A 17,965-nucleotide genomic window follows, 5' to 3' on the forward strand; every position below is an offset into this window, starting at 1 on the left:
TAAGGCTTATTATAGGCTTACCTATAGGTCAAAGCAAGAGATGGAAGTTTACTTCTACTTTAAGAATAATTTGACTTGGGCTTTTTTTTCCACTTTAAGACAACTGCAAGTGTTTTGTTTTTCTTTTCCATAGGATTGGTTGTAGATTGCTTATGCCTTGTTTAGAAGTCTGAATTAGAAACCATTGCCCACAGGACTTGCATTCGGATTGCATTTTCTTATACTGCACTGAGACTTATTGGTTGCTAGCAGCAATCTAAATACTACTTGTATCCAACTCATTAAATGACATTTGGTGTGTATAAAGGATGTTTTTGTGTGTGAAATAAAAATTCTGCTGCTCAGTAAAGCTTGCCTATGTGATCCTGTCACTATTGGGAACCATGCAAATGATGATCTTGTCCAGATGACGGCATCTGGGTCCTTTTCAAGGTAAGTGTTACCAGTTTATATGAGAATCCATGATTGCCAGTCATTTTCTGCAGGACAGGACTAGATGGGCCATGTCACATCATTCTTTTTATTTTTATCTGTGTGTATGTTTAGCTGATGAGTAATTTTTTTGTTTGTTTTAACCATTTATCAGTTTTTTTGTTACCATATTGTTCATCTTCATTAACACATTTTTTGTTTTGTTTTTTTGCTTTCTTCCTTCTGTTCTCCACAATTTGCAGCTCCCAATTCTGCCCATGCAGACTTTGCAAACTTTGATGCATTCGGACAATCTAGTGGCACGAGTAGTTTTGGAGCGTTTGCCCCAGCGAGTCAGACACCCTCCCAGCCCTTAAGTACAGGTAGTCTTTCCTCTATACTGCAGTATGCATAGGCGAATCATTGCACTATATAGCTAATAAGCAAGGTGATGTCGTCTTCCTCACACTCTGTGCTTCTGCATCTTTTTTGTTGTCTATTATTGTGTTTTGTTGCTTTATTATGTAAATGTTAATACATATGTATGTCACATGTTTGTACTGTTTAGAAGGATAAAAAAAAAGAAAATGGGAAACCCTTGTGCCTCATACCAGTAGCCAGAAGGGATCCCTGCCCTTGGAGTCAAATTGTATTGAACATTCAGTGTTCCTCTGGTTATTTCTATTAGTAGGTGACATTTGCTGTCTTTCTCTGTTTCAGGAGAAATACAGTACAATGGGGGTTATTTATGAAAGGCAACTGAATGTGCATTTGGAAGTGCAGTCTCTGTAGATCCGAGGAGGACATGCAAGGAAAATAAACAGCATGTTGGCTTGCACATGATTGGTTGATAAAATCAGAAGAGCTTCCCCTTGTTTCAGCTCTACCCCTCAGATTTACACCGACTGCACTTTCAGTGCAATTTAAAGTGTGCTTTGCACTTGTGGTGCAAAGTGGATTTGCGTTTCGTAAATAACTCCCAATGTGTACAATGAAAAGAGCAGCTGGGGGGGCATGAGCTGATAAAATCAAAATTTGGCTACATCCAGTACTGAATGGATGAATTGTAGTGGTTTGTGAACAAGGACCCGAACTGCAGGCTACTTATAAGCTCTTTCTGTGTCAGACAATCTAAAGAAAATAGTACTTTAGCTTATACATGTGTAAGGAATGACATGTAGTTTGCTTACCCACTTAAGAAAATGTGTGTGTGTGTGTGTGTGTGTGTACACACATATATACACACACTCCGATCAGCCCTAACTTTTTCACCACCCACCCCTAATATTGAGTGGGTCCCCCATTTTGCTGACAAAACAACCTTGACTCATCAAAGCATGGCCTCCACTAGACCTCTGAAGGTATGCTGTGGTATCTGGCACAAAGCCATCAATAAGAGGTCCTTTAAGCCTCTGCTGACGTGCCTTCTTCCTTTAGTACCACCTGGTGCCATCTTTTCCTCAGGTAAGCAGTGCACACCCACCAGACTACCTACATGATGTACAAGAAAATGTGATTCATCTGACTGGGCCACCTTGGTCCATTGCTCCATGGTCAAGTTCTAATGCTCACGTGACCATTGTAGGTGTTTTTGGCTGTGGGCATGGTTTACAATGGCAGCCCCATGTGCAACAAGCTGCAATGCACTGTTTTCTGATACCTTTCTACTGAAATCGGCATTAACTAGTTCTGCAATTTGCGTTGTAAGAGCTCTTCTATTGGATCAGACTGAATAGATAATGTTCACTTTACCTGTCAGTGGTCATAATGTTATGGCTGATCAGTGAATGTGCAGTTGTGCTCATGAGTTTACATACCCTGGCAGAATTTGATTTCTTGCCCATTTTTCAGAGAATATGAATAACACAAAAACATTTTTCACTCATGGTTACTGTTTGGCTGAAGCCATTTATTATCTATCAACTATGTTTACTCTTTTTAAATTCTAACGACAACAGAAAAGAACAGTCAAAAGACCTGCGTAACAAGGTAATGAAACGTTACAAAGCTGGAAAAGGATATAAAATTATATCCATAGCCTTGAACAGGGTTCTTCAAACTACGGCCCTCCAGCTGTTGCAGAACTACACATCCCATGAGGCATTGCAAAACTCTGACATTCACAGACATGACTAGGCATGATGGGAATTGTAGTTCCTGAACAACTGGAGGGCCGTAGTTTGAAGACCCATGGCCTTGAATAATATTCCAGTCAATACTGTTCAATCACTTAATAAGAAGTGGAAGATTTGGGGATCTCTTGATACCAAGCCAAGGTCAGGTAGATCAAGAAAGATTTCATCCACAACTGTCACAGGAATTGTTTGGGATACAAAGAAAAACCCACAGGTAACCTCAGGAGAAATACAGGCTGCTCTGGAAAAAGATGGTGTGGTTGTTTTTAAGGAGCACAAAATAATGATACTTGAACAAAACAGAGCTGCATGGTCAAGTTGCCAGAAAGAAGCCTTTACTGCACAAGTTCCACAAAAAAGCCTGGTTACAATATGCCCAACAACACCTTGACATGCCTGATTGGCTTTTTTGTGGCATTGGCGCAGTAAAGGCTTCCTTCTGGCAGCTCAACCATGCAGCTTTTTTTTTTGCTCAAGTATTGTTGAATTATGCTCCTTAAAAACAACCACACTGTCTCTTTGGAAAGCAACCTGTATTTCTCCTGCAGTTAAATGTGGGGTTTTCTTTGTATCCTGAACAATTCTTCTGCCAGTTGCAATTCTTCTTGGTCTACCTGACCTTGGCTTGATATAAAAATAGCCCCTAATGTTCCATCTTAATAAGGGATTAAACAGTACTGACTGGCATTATCAAGGCTTTGGATATCTTTTTTATATCCTTTTCCATTTTTGTAACGCTTTGTTACGCAGGTCTTTTGACTGTTCTTTTCTACTTCCTCATGGCCTGGTGTCTAGCCTGCTTAGTGCATCCATGTGAGAGCTAACAAACTCATTGACAATACACAGACACTAATTGTGATTTAAAAAGCCTCAAATGTGGGAAATTAAACTTTAATTTCCTTTTGAACCTGTTTGTGCGCCACCTTCTGTGTCTGTACCAAGGCCAAACATTCCAGGGTATGTAAACCTTTGATCAGGGCCATTTAGGTCGTTTCTGTTGTCATTATGATTTAAAAATGGTAAACACAGTTGATTCATAATAAATGGCTTCAGCCAAACACTAACCATAAGTGAAAAATGTTTGTGTTCTCATTCATATTCTCAGAAAAATGGCCAATAAGTCATAAATTCTGCCAGGGTATGTAGATTTATGAGCATGACTGTATATGTATATAAACAGTGTGTGTGTTTGTATTCTATAACAGTATCTGTGCATAGAAGCTGCTGTATGCTCTTTATCGCTCCCTCCTCTTATGTGTTGGCTACTTGGCAAACCATAGATAGCAGCTGTGAAAACTGTGTAAAAATGCGCGTTACTTGCTTTCATTTTAACTTCCTTCATTTTTGCTTTTCCTTATTGGCTGGAATTTGTTTTCTGTTGGCTGACTAATCTGGTTTCCAGTATTGGGTTTTCACAGTTGCTAAAGATTGCAAGAGAACTGTGAATCCCACAAATACCCATAAGAAAAACAAAAATCAAAGAAATCTTGAGCATTGTACTAATACATTACTGCTACTCCTCTGAGGCCGCCAGTGAGCTGTATACTCAGCTATGGGATTGTGCTACAGACAGAATTTGACATCTCCCACATACTTCATACAGATCTTTTTTAATAATTCTTTAAGTACACAAACGGTTAGGTTTACGTTTACATGAGCCACACTCTCTACTGCCGCTCTGAAAAATCAGCAGTGCATCGCTTTATAGACGGTGGTAAAGCAGTGACTGCCAAGTAATTCAGCAGCTAATACTGCTCACTTCTGAATGACTGTTTATTTTTTGTTTTTAATTCCTCCCCTTTTTATTGAAACTCAGCCAATCATTTGGCTCATGGTTGCAGCATGGCGTCATTGACTTGAGCTGTGTTTGGTGGTGCTGCCTGGCAAACGAGAGCGGTTTGTATATAGATTTGGCTTGGCAGTCAGGCTGCCCGTATAAACAAAGTCTTAAAGCAGGGGTCTCCAAATACTCTAAGCAACGGGCCAGTTTTCTGTCCTTCAGGCTTTAGGGAGGCCGGACACTGGTCAGTGGGAGTAGAAAATGCCCCATCATCCGTTCCCTATCATTGGTTTAATGGGAGGAGTAGTGCACCTTTGTTGATATCAATGAAAATAATTGTGCCCTATTTTTGTCAGTAGGTGGAACGGTGCTCCATCATTGGTATCAGTTGGTGGAATATTCCCCCAAGGGCCAGATAAAGTCAAGCAAAGGGCCACATCCAGCCCTAAGGCTGCAGTTTGGAGACCACTGTCTTAAAGGGTTAGTTCACCTTTACAAAATAAATGAACACTGAACTAACACAGGACAGCCAACCCAAAACCAACCCCCCCCCCCCCCCCCCGGAGGCAGACACACACACACGCGCACACACGGCCCTGTGTACCTAGCGCCACACCTGGTCCAGCAGGCTGGGAATTTGATCAGTCATTCTGGGATGGACCAGATCAATTCTGCTGTGTTGGCGTCATCCTTGTGACTGCTGGACCGACTGCAGGAGCACAGACTGTTTAGCATCCCTGGAAGTGGGTACAGTGGGCACTGTGGGGTTGGGGAAAGGCGTCCGGTTTAGTTTCTATGTGTTTTTTTTTTAAAGGTGAACTAACTCTTTAACACTTTGTTTACACAGGCAGCATGGAGGGGCCCATGGGGAGTAAAAAACAAGCAGTTGAGCTAAAAGTGAACTAACACAAGTTTTTGTATCTTTTTGCTATACAGTACTATGGAGTAAATGTTTGTATCTGTGTTCCATTTAGTATTGTTACAAACCATCTTGCACCAACTGCTGTGCTGTTCCATCTGCAACAGAAGCTCTGTCCACTGCCCATTGTAAAAATAATAGCCTAATAGCCCTTCATGTGCTTTTCTTCACTTGCACTTATCTTGCCATTGGTTTACAGGTATAAAATGTGAAATGAGAAGGGTTTGTTACATGCTTATATATATATATATATATTACAAAAAAAAACTTTGAATTTAAAAATGGCAGTGGCCGTGGTGCTTCAGCTTTATTGATGAAAGGCCCAGTTGCAATTCAGTATACACTGACATTTTTAGCAAGGTCTATCCTTAGGCCCTTTCACACTGAGGTACTTTTCGGGCACTTTTGCACTAAAAAATATCAATGCTTTCACACTGGGGTGGGTGCGCTGGCGGGAGCGTTGAAAATAAGTTCCGCAAGCAGCATGTTTAAAGTGCCATTGTCCATTAAAATGGGAAGCGCTTCAAAAGTGCCACAATGTTGTTGTTTTTTTTTTGTTTTGTTTTTTTTAGCCATGTGACCTTAAAAAAAAAAAAAGCATGCCGCAAAAACGCCTGTCATTTTATAGCCCGTTTTCGAGCACCTCAGTGTGAAAGGGGTCTTAAAGATGGAATCCATTCACAGTGATACTTTTATGGATGTTTTATGTTTTGGCTTTTTATGCTGCTCAGGACAGTGACCATGCCATGGTATTTGCCAGTACCTCCACCTTTATCACACTGCCACTCATTTTTACTGCTTTCACCTTAAGGTAAAGTAATGTAAAAGATCGTTTTGGAGGGTAAAATGCCTTTGTAAGTCCGTGGCATATGTTTGTGTGGCTCAGAGATCTTGCAGTTGGGGTGATAAAGGATAAAACCCTTTGTTATACTGAAGCATTAAAGGTCACATAACTGCTGGTGTTAGACTATGACTGAAGCATTTTATAACAAAATAACCATTTATAGAGACTGTTCTAAAGCAAGACACCTGTTTGAATAGGCTCTCCTAAATACAGATTTACGACTCAAGTCACGTGTACTGGCTTCTGCAATCACGCATCAAATTGGTGTATAGCCCTGTTAACCAAGAACTAGTGTGCACCACAAAGTCAGAGTGGCTGCTTCCATTGCAGCCTAATCACACAGGCGTCTCAGACAGATTTCCTAGCATCTTGATGACAGATATCTGACGTGTTAAATATAATTTTCCTATTACAGTCAATTTCAACTAAAATTGTCAGTGTGAAATACCAGGTTTTGTGTGATTATTATATGTACTGTACATAATTACCAAATCAAGACTTTATATTCTTGTTTTATTATTTAGTGTGTCTAACCTTCAAGCGGTAGTTAACTCAGACCATTTGCACTTAAATTTCAAAGAAGGAATAGCCTTAAATGATTTTAAAACATTGTGCTGCAAACTAAAGCCACATTGGATGTTTCTTACTTATATTTTCCTAGTTTAAGCCTCTGCTCTTTTCCGGCTGCAGCCGCCGCCATATTAAGTGTTGTCTTCTATGTCCGAACTTCCGCCCTTCTCCCTGTCCATAATCTCGCGCATGTGCAGTAATCATTAAGCCAAGCCTCATTTTCACGGCTTAGTCCCGTGCTGTGCTTGCCAGTTCTATCTACCCCTGTGACTTACTGAGACTCAGACTGTCGATATAAACTGATTCTCGTGGGATCTCGGAGCTGATGCTGGGCAAGGGAAATGCACGTCAGCACAAGGCTTATGATTTTTCCGGCAGGCTCTTTCTGCTGCTGGAAAAATCGGAAGAGGTGCGCATGCGCCGATGACGTAAGTACAAAGAAAAGGACAGATTTCTTGGAATACAGCAGGTAGCAAGAATTCAATCAAATCAAAATCAATCAGTTCAATGCTTTGCAATGCTTGAAATGACAGAAAATTAACATGATGGGTTTACTACCGCTTTAACCTCATTCTGGGGCTGTGATTCGCCAAGTAGGGATATGACTTTTTATTTCAAAACACCAGTGCGGTATGTCAGACCTGAGTTTTCTTTTTAAAGTGTTACTAAACCCAGGACCCTGCATTCACTATATTTGGTCTCCCACAGTACATCGAAAAATGGAAATTATTTTAGTAAATGTAAACTTCTATATACCTTTTCTCATCGGCAGTCTTGTGACTTCTATCGGTGTTAGTCTGAGCACTGTTTAAATTGCTGGTTAAGAGCTTGTAGGAGTTTTCATTCTACTCTGACTTTTCTATGAGGCTGCATTACCCCTGACCTGTCTGAACAGAGCTGATGGCCCTGTGCTGATCACATGTACCCTCCCCAAAAAAGAAACTCTCTGTTCTATCAGGAGATGGATTTGGGACAGTTGAAGGGGAGGATCAGAGACCAGTTAGAACAGTCTTTTTAGACAATGTAAAGGATTAACCCCTTCCACAGTGGGTATACCAAGCATGCGCTACTGCAAATACCGACTGATTTTACTGTTGTGGGTTTAGTAACACTTTAAGTATAGCAAATATGTCTACCTGGGAAATATTCCTACGCTGTCCAGTAGAGGGCTCTCCATTCCTGAGTAATGTGGAATATCACGCTGCGCATAATGTTCTTACAAATTCAGCATAATTTCAAAATGCTTTGGGGCCTTTTATATAGTGGTAATCATAATAAACACAAAAATGTACTACCAGAAAAAATGGATTCAAATGTGATGGCCCAGTTGCAATGCTTTAAGTGAACTGTTTGACAATTTTTAGTACAAAATGGAAAAAAGGGCATGGAGTCTTGGATAACTCTTTAGAGTGTCTGCTAGTTTAGAAACACTTTGCATCAGTAACTAGTTCTTCATTTTATCTGATGTTCATATATAAAAAAATGTTCTTAAATATATAGTAAAGTGTAAGTTCACCTTTTACAGAAAAATCTGCAAGGTGAACTTGCACAGGACCCTCCCACCCCCAGTCCTGCTGACCTGGAGCGCGGCAATCTCACGTTATGAGCCCTGGTAATAGCCACCTCACCGATTCGGGGCTTAGAAATCCCCTCTGCTTTCTCTCCTCTTCTTCCCTGCTGACAGGCTAGGCTACGCAGGATCTGATTGGTTGGCGCCGCCCATGTCTGACAACGCAGACCAATTAGAATGCTCCTTAACGTACCTCCTGACAGGGTACGTTTTGGAGATTAAGTCGAGGGGGGGGGGGGGTTGAGGAAGGGGTCCTGTGTAAGTTCACCTTACAGATTTTTCTGTAATGGTGAACTTACCCTTTAAGGGATGAAGTAATTTATGTACATTGAGTCATGTCGCTGCCATCAAGAGAGGTACTGGTACTCAAACCCTCCCAAACCATGCCTCTGTTTTTTATATCTGTAAGAAGCCACAGGTTTTATACTTTTTATCAAGGATGTTTTTCTTCTAGCGAATTTCTTTAGTTGATTCAAAGCCAGAAGCGGTAAATCCTAAGATGTAAAATAATGCTACATACTATTCAATAGATGTGGTGGCTGCATCAGTTTTATTTTATTTTTTTTACCTGTTTTAACCTGTTGATCTGGTCAGTAACACACCTCCTGTATTAGTGAGATACTGCTCTTGATGAATGAAGAGGAGGCACAGAAAACGGCAGCATTGTCAGTCTGGAGGGAGGGGAGTTAAAAACCGTAACTAATCAAAGTCAAACTCCATCTCAAACATTTAAAAATCAGTTATAGCAAAGGTTTTTTTCCTTTTTGGGGTAAAGGTTTTACATGAATAAAAAAAAAAAGATGACCATTTTAACCACCCCTGCTAGTGCCAAGGGGTTTATCTTATCCATGGAAGCTGATACATTCGGCTGAAGAGCGTCAGCTTTTGAAAAACAGAGTTGCTGGCTGGATTACCAGGGGAAGCAAGTAAGCCTAAATAAAATGCAGCCATTACATCTAGGAATTAGTAAACTGCAATGTAATCAATCTTTGCTTTTGGGTTTAAAGTGGTTGTAAACCCACTTTGTAAAAACACCTGCAAGACAAAGTGAGCTAGTATGCATAGCATACTAAGCTCATTATGTAATACTCACCTGGGATCGAAGCCCCCGCTGCGGTGCCTGAAACAGCATCGGCCGGCGACATGTTGTTCCGGAGTTACTTCCAGGTATTGCGGCTCCGGCGCTGTGATTGGCCAGAGCCGCGATGATGTCACTCCCGCGGATCACGGCTGAGTCACTGAAAGCAACGGCACATACGTGCCATTGATACAGTGCTCATGTCCCGATTATAATAGCACATGCAAATACAGGGGATATCTCCTAAACCGTTCAGGTTTCGGCGATATCCAGGGTAGCTACAGGTAAGCCTTTATTATAGGCTTACTTGTAGCAAAAAGTGTGTAAGGGTTTATAGCCACTTTAATACTGCTGGAACTTTGCCACAGAAGCCCTACTCAATCTTGCTGAGAAGAGGAGCCAACTTATAATATACCCTTGGGCACTGGGCTCTGCTGAAGCCACTTGCCTAGGCATGTGTGTGTGCAAAGTGTGAGTCAGCTACAGAGCATTTTACAGGTCAAGTACCATGGTGCACCCGTCCGGTGGAACCCTGCCCCTGAAAACACCTTAAGCCTGCCAGTGGTGTGAAGTCTTTCTGGTTTGTGCATGTAACTTATGTTCTGCTTGGACTCGTAAAGCCCAGTACACACTAGCTGATCATTGTCCCTTTGTCCCTAAAGTGGTTGTAAAGCCTAAATCTTTTTTTACCTTAATGCATGCCTTCCGTTAAAGTGCAAGCCCATGCAAAAACTAAAATCCCTACATCTGTAGCCACCAACATTCGAACACTAACCTCTCCAGCCCCGAAAATAAAAAATCGGTATACATACCTTTTCTACAGGCGACCTGATCTCCAGTGGTGGAAGCTCTGATTCCACACTGAGCTGTCATCCGTGGCTTTCCTGTGGAGGCAGGTGCAGAGAACTTGCCCGTCAACGGAAGCCTCATAGTAACTCTATGGGCGACGTCACTTCCCATTCATTTCACAGCCATTGTCGGACGTGTACTCAGCAGAGCTTCTGCTGCTGGAGGTCAGTTTGGGTACAGAAACAGTAAGTATACTGATTTTATCTTTACAGGGCTAGAGCGTTTAGTGTTAGAATGTTGGTGGCTATTGATGCAGGTATTTTAGTTTTTGCATGGACTTTCACGTTAAGGTAAAAAATGTTTAGGCATCAGCCTCCCCACCCCCTTTAATTACCTGAGCCCTCACCTGCTCCTCTTCTTTCCCCTCACGTCCGGGTCTCGTTGGCTTTGTTGGGACACCAGTAGCTATTTGCTCCCATTGCTGTCATTCAAAGCCAGTGACGAGAAAGCTGGAGGCGGGGCTGAGTGTTAATGGTTGCAGCAGGGCTCATGTGGGAGCACAGACAAATGTCCCCATGGGAAGTGGCTTCCCATGGGGGAACTGGACATAGGGGAGGGGCCAGGACCCGAAAAAAGGGGGTTTGCCGCCACTCTGTGCCATTCTATAGCACAGAGCAGGTAAGTATAGACATGTTTGTTATTAAAGCGGGGGTTCACCCGTACATAACACTTTTTACCCTTAGATGGATGCTCGTTTTGTCTAGGGGAATCGGCTAGTTGTTTTAAAATATGAGCTGTACTTACCGTTTACGAGATGCATCTTCTCCGCCGCTTCCGGGTATGGTCTTCGGGACTGGGCGTTCCTATTTTGATTGACAGTCTTCCGAGAGGCTTCCGACGGTCGCATCCATCGCGTCACTAGTAGCCGAAAGAAGCCGAACGTCGGTGCGCAGTATAGAGCCGCACCGACGTTCGGCTTCTTTCGGCTACTAGTGACGCGATGGACGCGATGGATGCGACCGTCGGAAGCCTCTCGGAAGACTGTCAATCAAGAAGGAACGCCCGCTCCCGAAGACCCATACCCGGAAGCGACGGAGAAGATGCATCTCGAAAACGGTAAGTACAGCTCATATTTTAAAACAACTAGCCGATTCCCCTGGACAAAACGAGCATCCATCTAGCATCCATCTAAGGGGAAAAATTGTTTTATGGGTGAACTCCCGCTTTAAAGAATCACATTAATATACTCCAAGACAAGGTATTAACGCCAAGCTCAAAATCATATTTTTGGGGCATTTTAGATATAAATTTAGCTCTGCGCCCTAGCGTGGAAGGATGAGCCCTGTTGTGCACCCCAAAAGATCCATTTTGGACCCTGGTGTAATTTTTTATTAATGTAGTCTCAGTACTGCTCTAGCTGTATTATGTGTTAAGTATTGCTGCAGTTGCTTGCCCGAGATGCTGTGGGTCTCTGGATATGCATTTTGGTGTCCCAGTGACTGCTGGCCATGCAGTATTTACCAGGTGCTATTCGCGTGTTTTATTACGCAGGCATGTAGTTGAAGTAAACTGACTTTGAAGGAAATCCAGTATATTTTAATGGAACAATCTGAATCGGCCATGCACTTGATGTTTAACCTAAAGCTATGTTGGCTATTTTACTGTGGTTTAATAAAAGGGTTGAAAAAACACGATCTTGTGCATTAGGTTATGTGATCTCTGCTGAAAGGGAAGATCAGCCAATCTTACATTCAGAGACTGCACATCGGCACTTTTTCATGAGATGTCAGACTTATCAGTGTACTTATTGACACCAGCAAAACTAATAACACCGGTTCAGTTTTTTTCTTTTGAGTATATGTCCATTTTAAGGGGTCAGTTTACTGAAAACGGATATGTTTCTTCATGAGTAGATGATGGTAGTTTGAAACCTCTAATTCAACTCCAGGTGCAAGAGGAGTGTGGTCGACCCCTTATAGTGACAGCAGCAAATGGGCTGACTTGGCAACTCAAGTGCAGATTTCTGCATTTGAGCCCCTGAGATGTATAAAGAGATGGCGGGTGCTTCCATTACTGACGTCTAACCATAACTGAACATTTAGGCAGCTTCAGCTTGGCATCTCTGATTTAGGTTGTTCTCAAGTATCCTACAGCATACTCCATACTGTCTTTCTCACTGATGCATAGCATGTTGGTGTCCTACATCATTCCACCTGTCACAGCATGTTCTTGTTTTCAGTTTTGTCTGTTTGCCTTTTAATTTCTTCAAAACGTGACAATTTAATTTTGTTTTCTTTGCAACTCCTTTTTTTTACCTTCTCCCTCACCTTTTTCATGGCCTATCAGCGTTCAGAACGCTTTCATCCAGCTGCAGTATTGGCGACTTTACGTCCGCTTTCTCTCTGCAGGCCGCTTACCGTAAGTCTTTTTGTCCCTATGGGGGACCTCTACCAATGTTTGGTTTGGTTCTTGCTGTGCCTAGTGTATTCCTGTAGTGTATAGATTAGACTACTCGTGTTTGTGGTTTCCATGACAGGTCTTCCTCAGCATATACAATATAGGTTTTCTGGTGCAAACAAGCTCCACAATTGGGGAAAACAAGTCTGATTTTTTTTTTTTCCCTTTTATACTTGCAACATTGGGTGCATCCAACTGATTTTCAGTTGGCAAAGAATAATCAATGCAGGTAACGGTTAACAATTAATAGCAGTGTCTTTACACAAAGAGGGGCACAAAGCAAAACCTTTGTGTTTCTTAACCCTCTAATGGCTTGCACAATATTTTGGCTTCCTGGCCTTAGAATTTTTTCATTTCACTTTTTTTTTTTCCTCCCCCTACAAGTTGCAGTGTATAGAAAAGCATCGTACCACATCTTTGTTCCACAATGAACTGTGGAGAGATGTCTTTCCTCATTTAAAAGCACTTTTAACAACATTGCCTTGTCAGTTGATCACGATCAGAAGACCGTTTTTGCCAGCCAAAAGCTGATATGTTGGGCTCCCAGCCTGTCTACTTTTGCCAAAGCTTTTATTAACCTTCCCTGGACCTTGTTGAAATGAGTGCACAAGCTAGTAAATGTTTAATGGTGCAAACAATTATTTAGACATCGCATTAGGGATAGGTCTGCATCCTGTTGTAGGAAGGCCCATCTTACCAGGGCATACATTTCTTTTTGCAGAAGGGTTCAGGGTTGATGCGCAGTTTGAATGCCCACACATTATCTACAGACCTGTCACTATGGAGTCTTTAAAAAAGACACTGGATTCAGAAATCCAGATGGGCATTACTTGATTCCCACCGCTGTTCTATTTGGCCAATGGTTGCCCTCTGGTATGGGTTTCTGCTTGGGGAAATAAGTGAAATTCAGCTAAAATGTAATGGGTACCAAATATTGCAGCAAAGAGAGAGGTTTACTGGGCACTGGGATGGACAGAGCAGTTTGGCTTAAAATGCATTCACCCCTAAAATCGGGGAGCTCCCAGCAGATGCCAGTAAAGATTACTCAATTAGCACCTGCTTTTTCTTGCTCTTAGATCAAGACCTTAAAATGCTTACCTTTTTGTAAGCATTTAAATTTTGAAGATGCAACACGTAATGTTTAGGACTGCCTGAATTTTATTACTATACACCTTTTGTGACTGAAAGCATAATGGAATCATCTGGCAGTGTATTTGATTTCTTTGCATTTTTAATTGGATATTTTTTTTGTAGGTACCAATGCAAATGCAAACTTTGCCCAGTTTGATAACTTTCCCAAATCCTCCAGTGCTGACTTTGGAGCCTTTAATTCCACCGGAGCCAGCCAAACTACTGCAGTCAGTAAACCTAGCCAGCCTTCAGCGGATAAATACGCAGCTCTTGCTGACCTAGACAGTATCTTCAGCAACCCGCAAGGTAAGGCAAGGGAGAGGATAATGTGCAGGGATGTTTCCACTACACATTTAATGAAAGATTGTATAGAAAACAAGCCACTATTGGACTTGTTCAAGAATCTTAAAATTAAATTATTGATGGCTTACTTATGAAGTATTTCGATTTACTACTTTATTTGGCTCTTACTTTGAGTATGAAGTCATCAGAAGTCTGATCATTGATGCTTTTCACCTGCCTGGTCTTACATACCGTTGTCCTGCTTCTGATTTGTGCAGTGAGGTCAGGCAGGTGACAAGGCAAGAAGACTTTACTGATGTCTCGCCCTCTTATTAAAGATGACGAGTTAGGCTCAAACTAAGCAAAGCCAAACAAGTTTGTAAGTATTTCATATGCAAGTCAACATATTTATAACCAATTTTTTTTTCCAAGTACGACTAGTATATGAATGTTGCCCTGTGAACTGTGCTTTACCAGCTTTGTGGGTAACAGCACCAACTGACACCATGCATAGTTTGAAACGTGTTAGAGTTAGTCTACATGAAATAGAGTTGCTGGACAGGTAAATTGCCTAATAGTTTCTTATGCCTCTCAGAGTTTTCATTGGTGAGATCTCTGCAGTTGCATTTCCAGGTCTGCTCATGTGCTGCATCCATTATAAAGGGATCCCGCTCTTCTCTTTTTGTATATCTTTAAACTATTTCTCTGTTTTTATATATTTTTTTTTTTTTTTGCACAGCAAAAAAGCTGGTTGTGTAGCAGGTTAAATTTTTCTATTGGCCATAAACATAGGGCATACTGTGGCGTAGGCAGGCAAGAGACGCAAGATCTGTGGCTGTTTTTCTCTGTGTGTCAGTTCAATTACAATTTCCATTAAAGGTTTGTGGAAAGTATCTTAATAAAAAAAAAATTAACAACGGCGCCACCGGTGTGCAAATTTATGAAACTATTAACTGCTGTCTTCAACTTTTAGGCTTTTGCCAAATACCAGTCATGATCATTATATGTTGAGGCACTAGTTGGATATTATATTTTCCAAAGTGTAAATAAAAATGTATAATGTATATATGCGAGACATATTCCAATGGGTAAAGTGGTAGTAAATCACTGGAAAAAAACAACCTGCTAGACAATAGCATAATGTGTTGGTATGCATCACCACTGAGGGGGCTGACATGTTACCTCTTTTATGTGTTTTTCCCGGGTTGCATGCGCGCAGGAGTCCTCCGTTCCGGCACAATCCGCCGAACCTTCAGAGCGTATCTGCCGCTGGTAAAAATTACCAAGTGTGGGGGGGTATACAACCGCTTTAACTAATCGCCTTCTCGTGCAATGCATTGAGGTCTGCACATTGGTGGAAATTCCGAATCTTCATTGATGTCACGTCCGGCCCAGGCGGAACGCCCACTGGCTCAGTTACACGAGTGGCGGCAATATCTGTATTATCCAAGGCTTTGCATACTGGGTGCCGCCAAGGCACAATTAAATGTGAGTGCACCCCTATTTTTATTATAATTGTCTATTGTATTAAAACGTATTGCACGATTATTGGTTATCGGCTTTTTTATTCTGAGATATTCCTGTTGGAAATACTGAAGGATACAGATCAGTAAGAGGATGTCCAGGATATACCCAGTGCAGAAACCAAATCCCCCAAAGCTGAGAGGGTCCTCTGGTGAGTGCCCCCCTTACCTTAGGTGGAGGTGCACATTATTTAAGAAGAGCACAAAGGAAGCAAATCAACATTTATCTCTATTTTGCACGTGGTGAAAACTTAAAGAAGTGGATGTGAAGAGTTATGAATACATTCACAAAGACTTACTATAGCTGTTTACTTATATCGATGCCATTATAAGAGCCTATATATAGTAGAATTTGGCAACACTAAGGTCAAAATTGCATATGTTTTTTTGTGTTTGGCATCTGGCTATTGTTTTTTTTGTTTTGTTTGGTACTTGATATTGATTGGTTATTAGTTTGCCATTGGAATGTGTCTCACATATACATTATGGATTTTTATTTACACTTTGGGAAGTATTTTAATGTAAGCCTAAAGTAAAAATACATCAACTTGCACCTACAGCTACCTGTACATCCGTTAATTCGGGTAGATATTCTTACTCCAGGTTTGCATTAAAGAAGTTCTGTGTAGCATGTTTTCTGTGCGTTTGTGATTTAGTTCTAAGCCCTGCAGGCACAAAACATTTAAAGTACAATATAGAAGTGTATGCCTGTAGCAGGTTTTCTATGTGCTTTTAGGCTGGCCGTACACTAGCAACATTCCAATTAAATTTTATTGATTTTATTTACATTAGTTTGACTTTCTAACCATTAAAGCGGGAGTTCACCCGAAAAACAATTTTTACATTAGATTGAGGCTCATTTTGTGAAGTGGAATCGGGTGTTTTTTTTTAAATCGAAGCCGTACTTACCGTTTTAGAGAGAGATCTTCTCCGCCGCTTCCGGGTATGGTCTTCGGGACTGGGCATTCCTATTTGATTGACAGGCTTCCGACAATCGCATACATCGCGTCACGAGTAGCACAAAGAAGCCGAACGTCGGTGCGGCTCTATACGGCGCCTGCGCACCGACGTTCGGCTACTTTCGGAAAATCGTGACGCGCTGTATGCGACCGTCGGAAGCCTGTCAATCAAATAGGAACTCTCAGTCCCGCAGCCCATACCCGGAAGCGGCGGAGAAGATCTATCTCTAAAACGGTAAGTACTGCTTCGATTTAAAAAAAACACCCGATTCCCCTTCACAAAATGAGCCTCAATCTAATGTTAAAAATTGAGTTTTTGGGTGAACCACCACTTTAAGGAGGTCAAGTTGACATTCATTGCTGACCATAGTTATGAGAAAACTAGGAGGAGGAGGATGGAAACTTTTTGTCAATTAAATGAATTTTTAACCATGTAGGTGGTGGTAGTTTGGGAAATTACAATAATTCCAAAACTGAATGGTAAAGTCAGAAAATGTTTAACTACTTTTGGACTTCATTTGTCAATTCATTGACTGTATTTGAGAAACTTAAATGTTCGTTCAGAAATGGGATATGGCCAGCTTTAATGTCACAGCAGATAAAGGCTGCATTCACACCTGGGCGATGCCGCCTGCGTTTTCAAAACGCTCTGTTACAGTGATTTCGAAAAGTATTTATACCCCTTGAAGTTTTCCACGTTCTGTTACAACCAAAAATGTAAATGTACATTATTGGGATTTTGTGATAGACCAACACAGTGGCAAATAATTGAGAAGTAGAAGGAAAATAATGGTTTTCAATTTTTCTTACAAATATCTGAAAAGTGTGGTGTGCATTTGTATTTAGCAATACTTTGTAGAACCACCTTTCGCTGCAATTTAGTCTTTTTGGGGATGTCTCTACCAGCTTTGCACATCTAGAGAGTGAACTTTTTGCCCATTCTTTTTGTCAAAATAGCTCAAGCTCTGTCAGATTGGATGGAGAGTGTCTGTGAACAGAAATTTTCAAGTCTTGTCACAGATTCTCAAGTGGATTTAGGTCTGATCTTTGGGCCATTCTAACATATGAATATTCTTTTGATCTAAACCATTCCATTGTAAATTTGGCTGTATGTTTAGTGTAGTTGTCCTGTTGGAAGGTGAACCTCAGCCCCAGTCTTGGGTCTTTTGCAGACTCTATCAGGTTTTCTTATTTAAAAAGCATTGCTACAACATGATGCTGCCGCCACCAAGTTTCACGGTGGGGATAGTGTGTTCAGGATGATGTGCAGTGTTTGTTTTCCGCCACACATTTTTACGTTGTGCTTTTAGGCCCAAAAAAATGAATTTTGTTCTTATCTGACCAGGGCAACTTCTTCCACATGTTTGCTGTGTCCCCCACATGGCTTCTCGCAAACTTCTTATAACTTTTTTTTCAACAATGGCTTTCTTCTTGCCGCTCTTTCATAAAGGCCAGAATTGTGGAGTGCACAACTAATGGTTGTCTTGTGGTAAGATTCTCCCACCTGAGCTGTGGGT

General features: G+C 41.4%; 1 protein-coding gene across 6 annotated transcripts in view; it reads left to right on the top strand.

The window, feature by feature from the left end:
- The window catches only part of AGFG1 (ArfGAP with FG repeats 1), a 131,860-nt gene that overhangs the window by 90,010 nt on the left and 23,885 nt on the right, over nt 1-17,965 (top strand). For 2 of the 6 annotated variants that reach the window (XM_040348840.1, XM_040348839.1), the window contains exons 6-8: nt 675-794; nt 12,443-12,514; nt 13,808-13,990. The exons of 1 other annotated variant lie outside the window; for it this stretch is intronic. In XM_040348840.1, the coding sequence (XP_040204774.1) occupies nt 675-794; nt 12,443-12,514; nt 13,808-13,990 (375 nt within the window). The remainder of the gene's footprint in view (nt 1-674; nt 795-12,442; nt 12,515-13,807; nt 13,991-17,965) is intronic. 3 more of the 6 variants (XM_040348841.1, XM_040348842.1, XM_040348843.1) reach the window with 3 other exon arrangements.

Source organism: Rana temporaria, chromosome 4, assembly GCF_905171775.1.
Source record: "Rana temporaria chromosome 4, aRanTem1.1, whole genome shotgun sequence".
Classification (NCBI taxonomy): domain Eukaryota; kingdom Metazoa; phylum Chordata; class Amphibia; order Anura; family Ranidae; genus Rana; species Rana temporaria.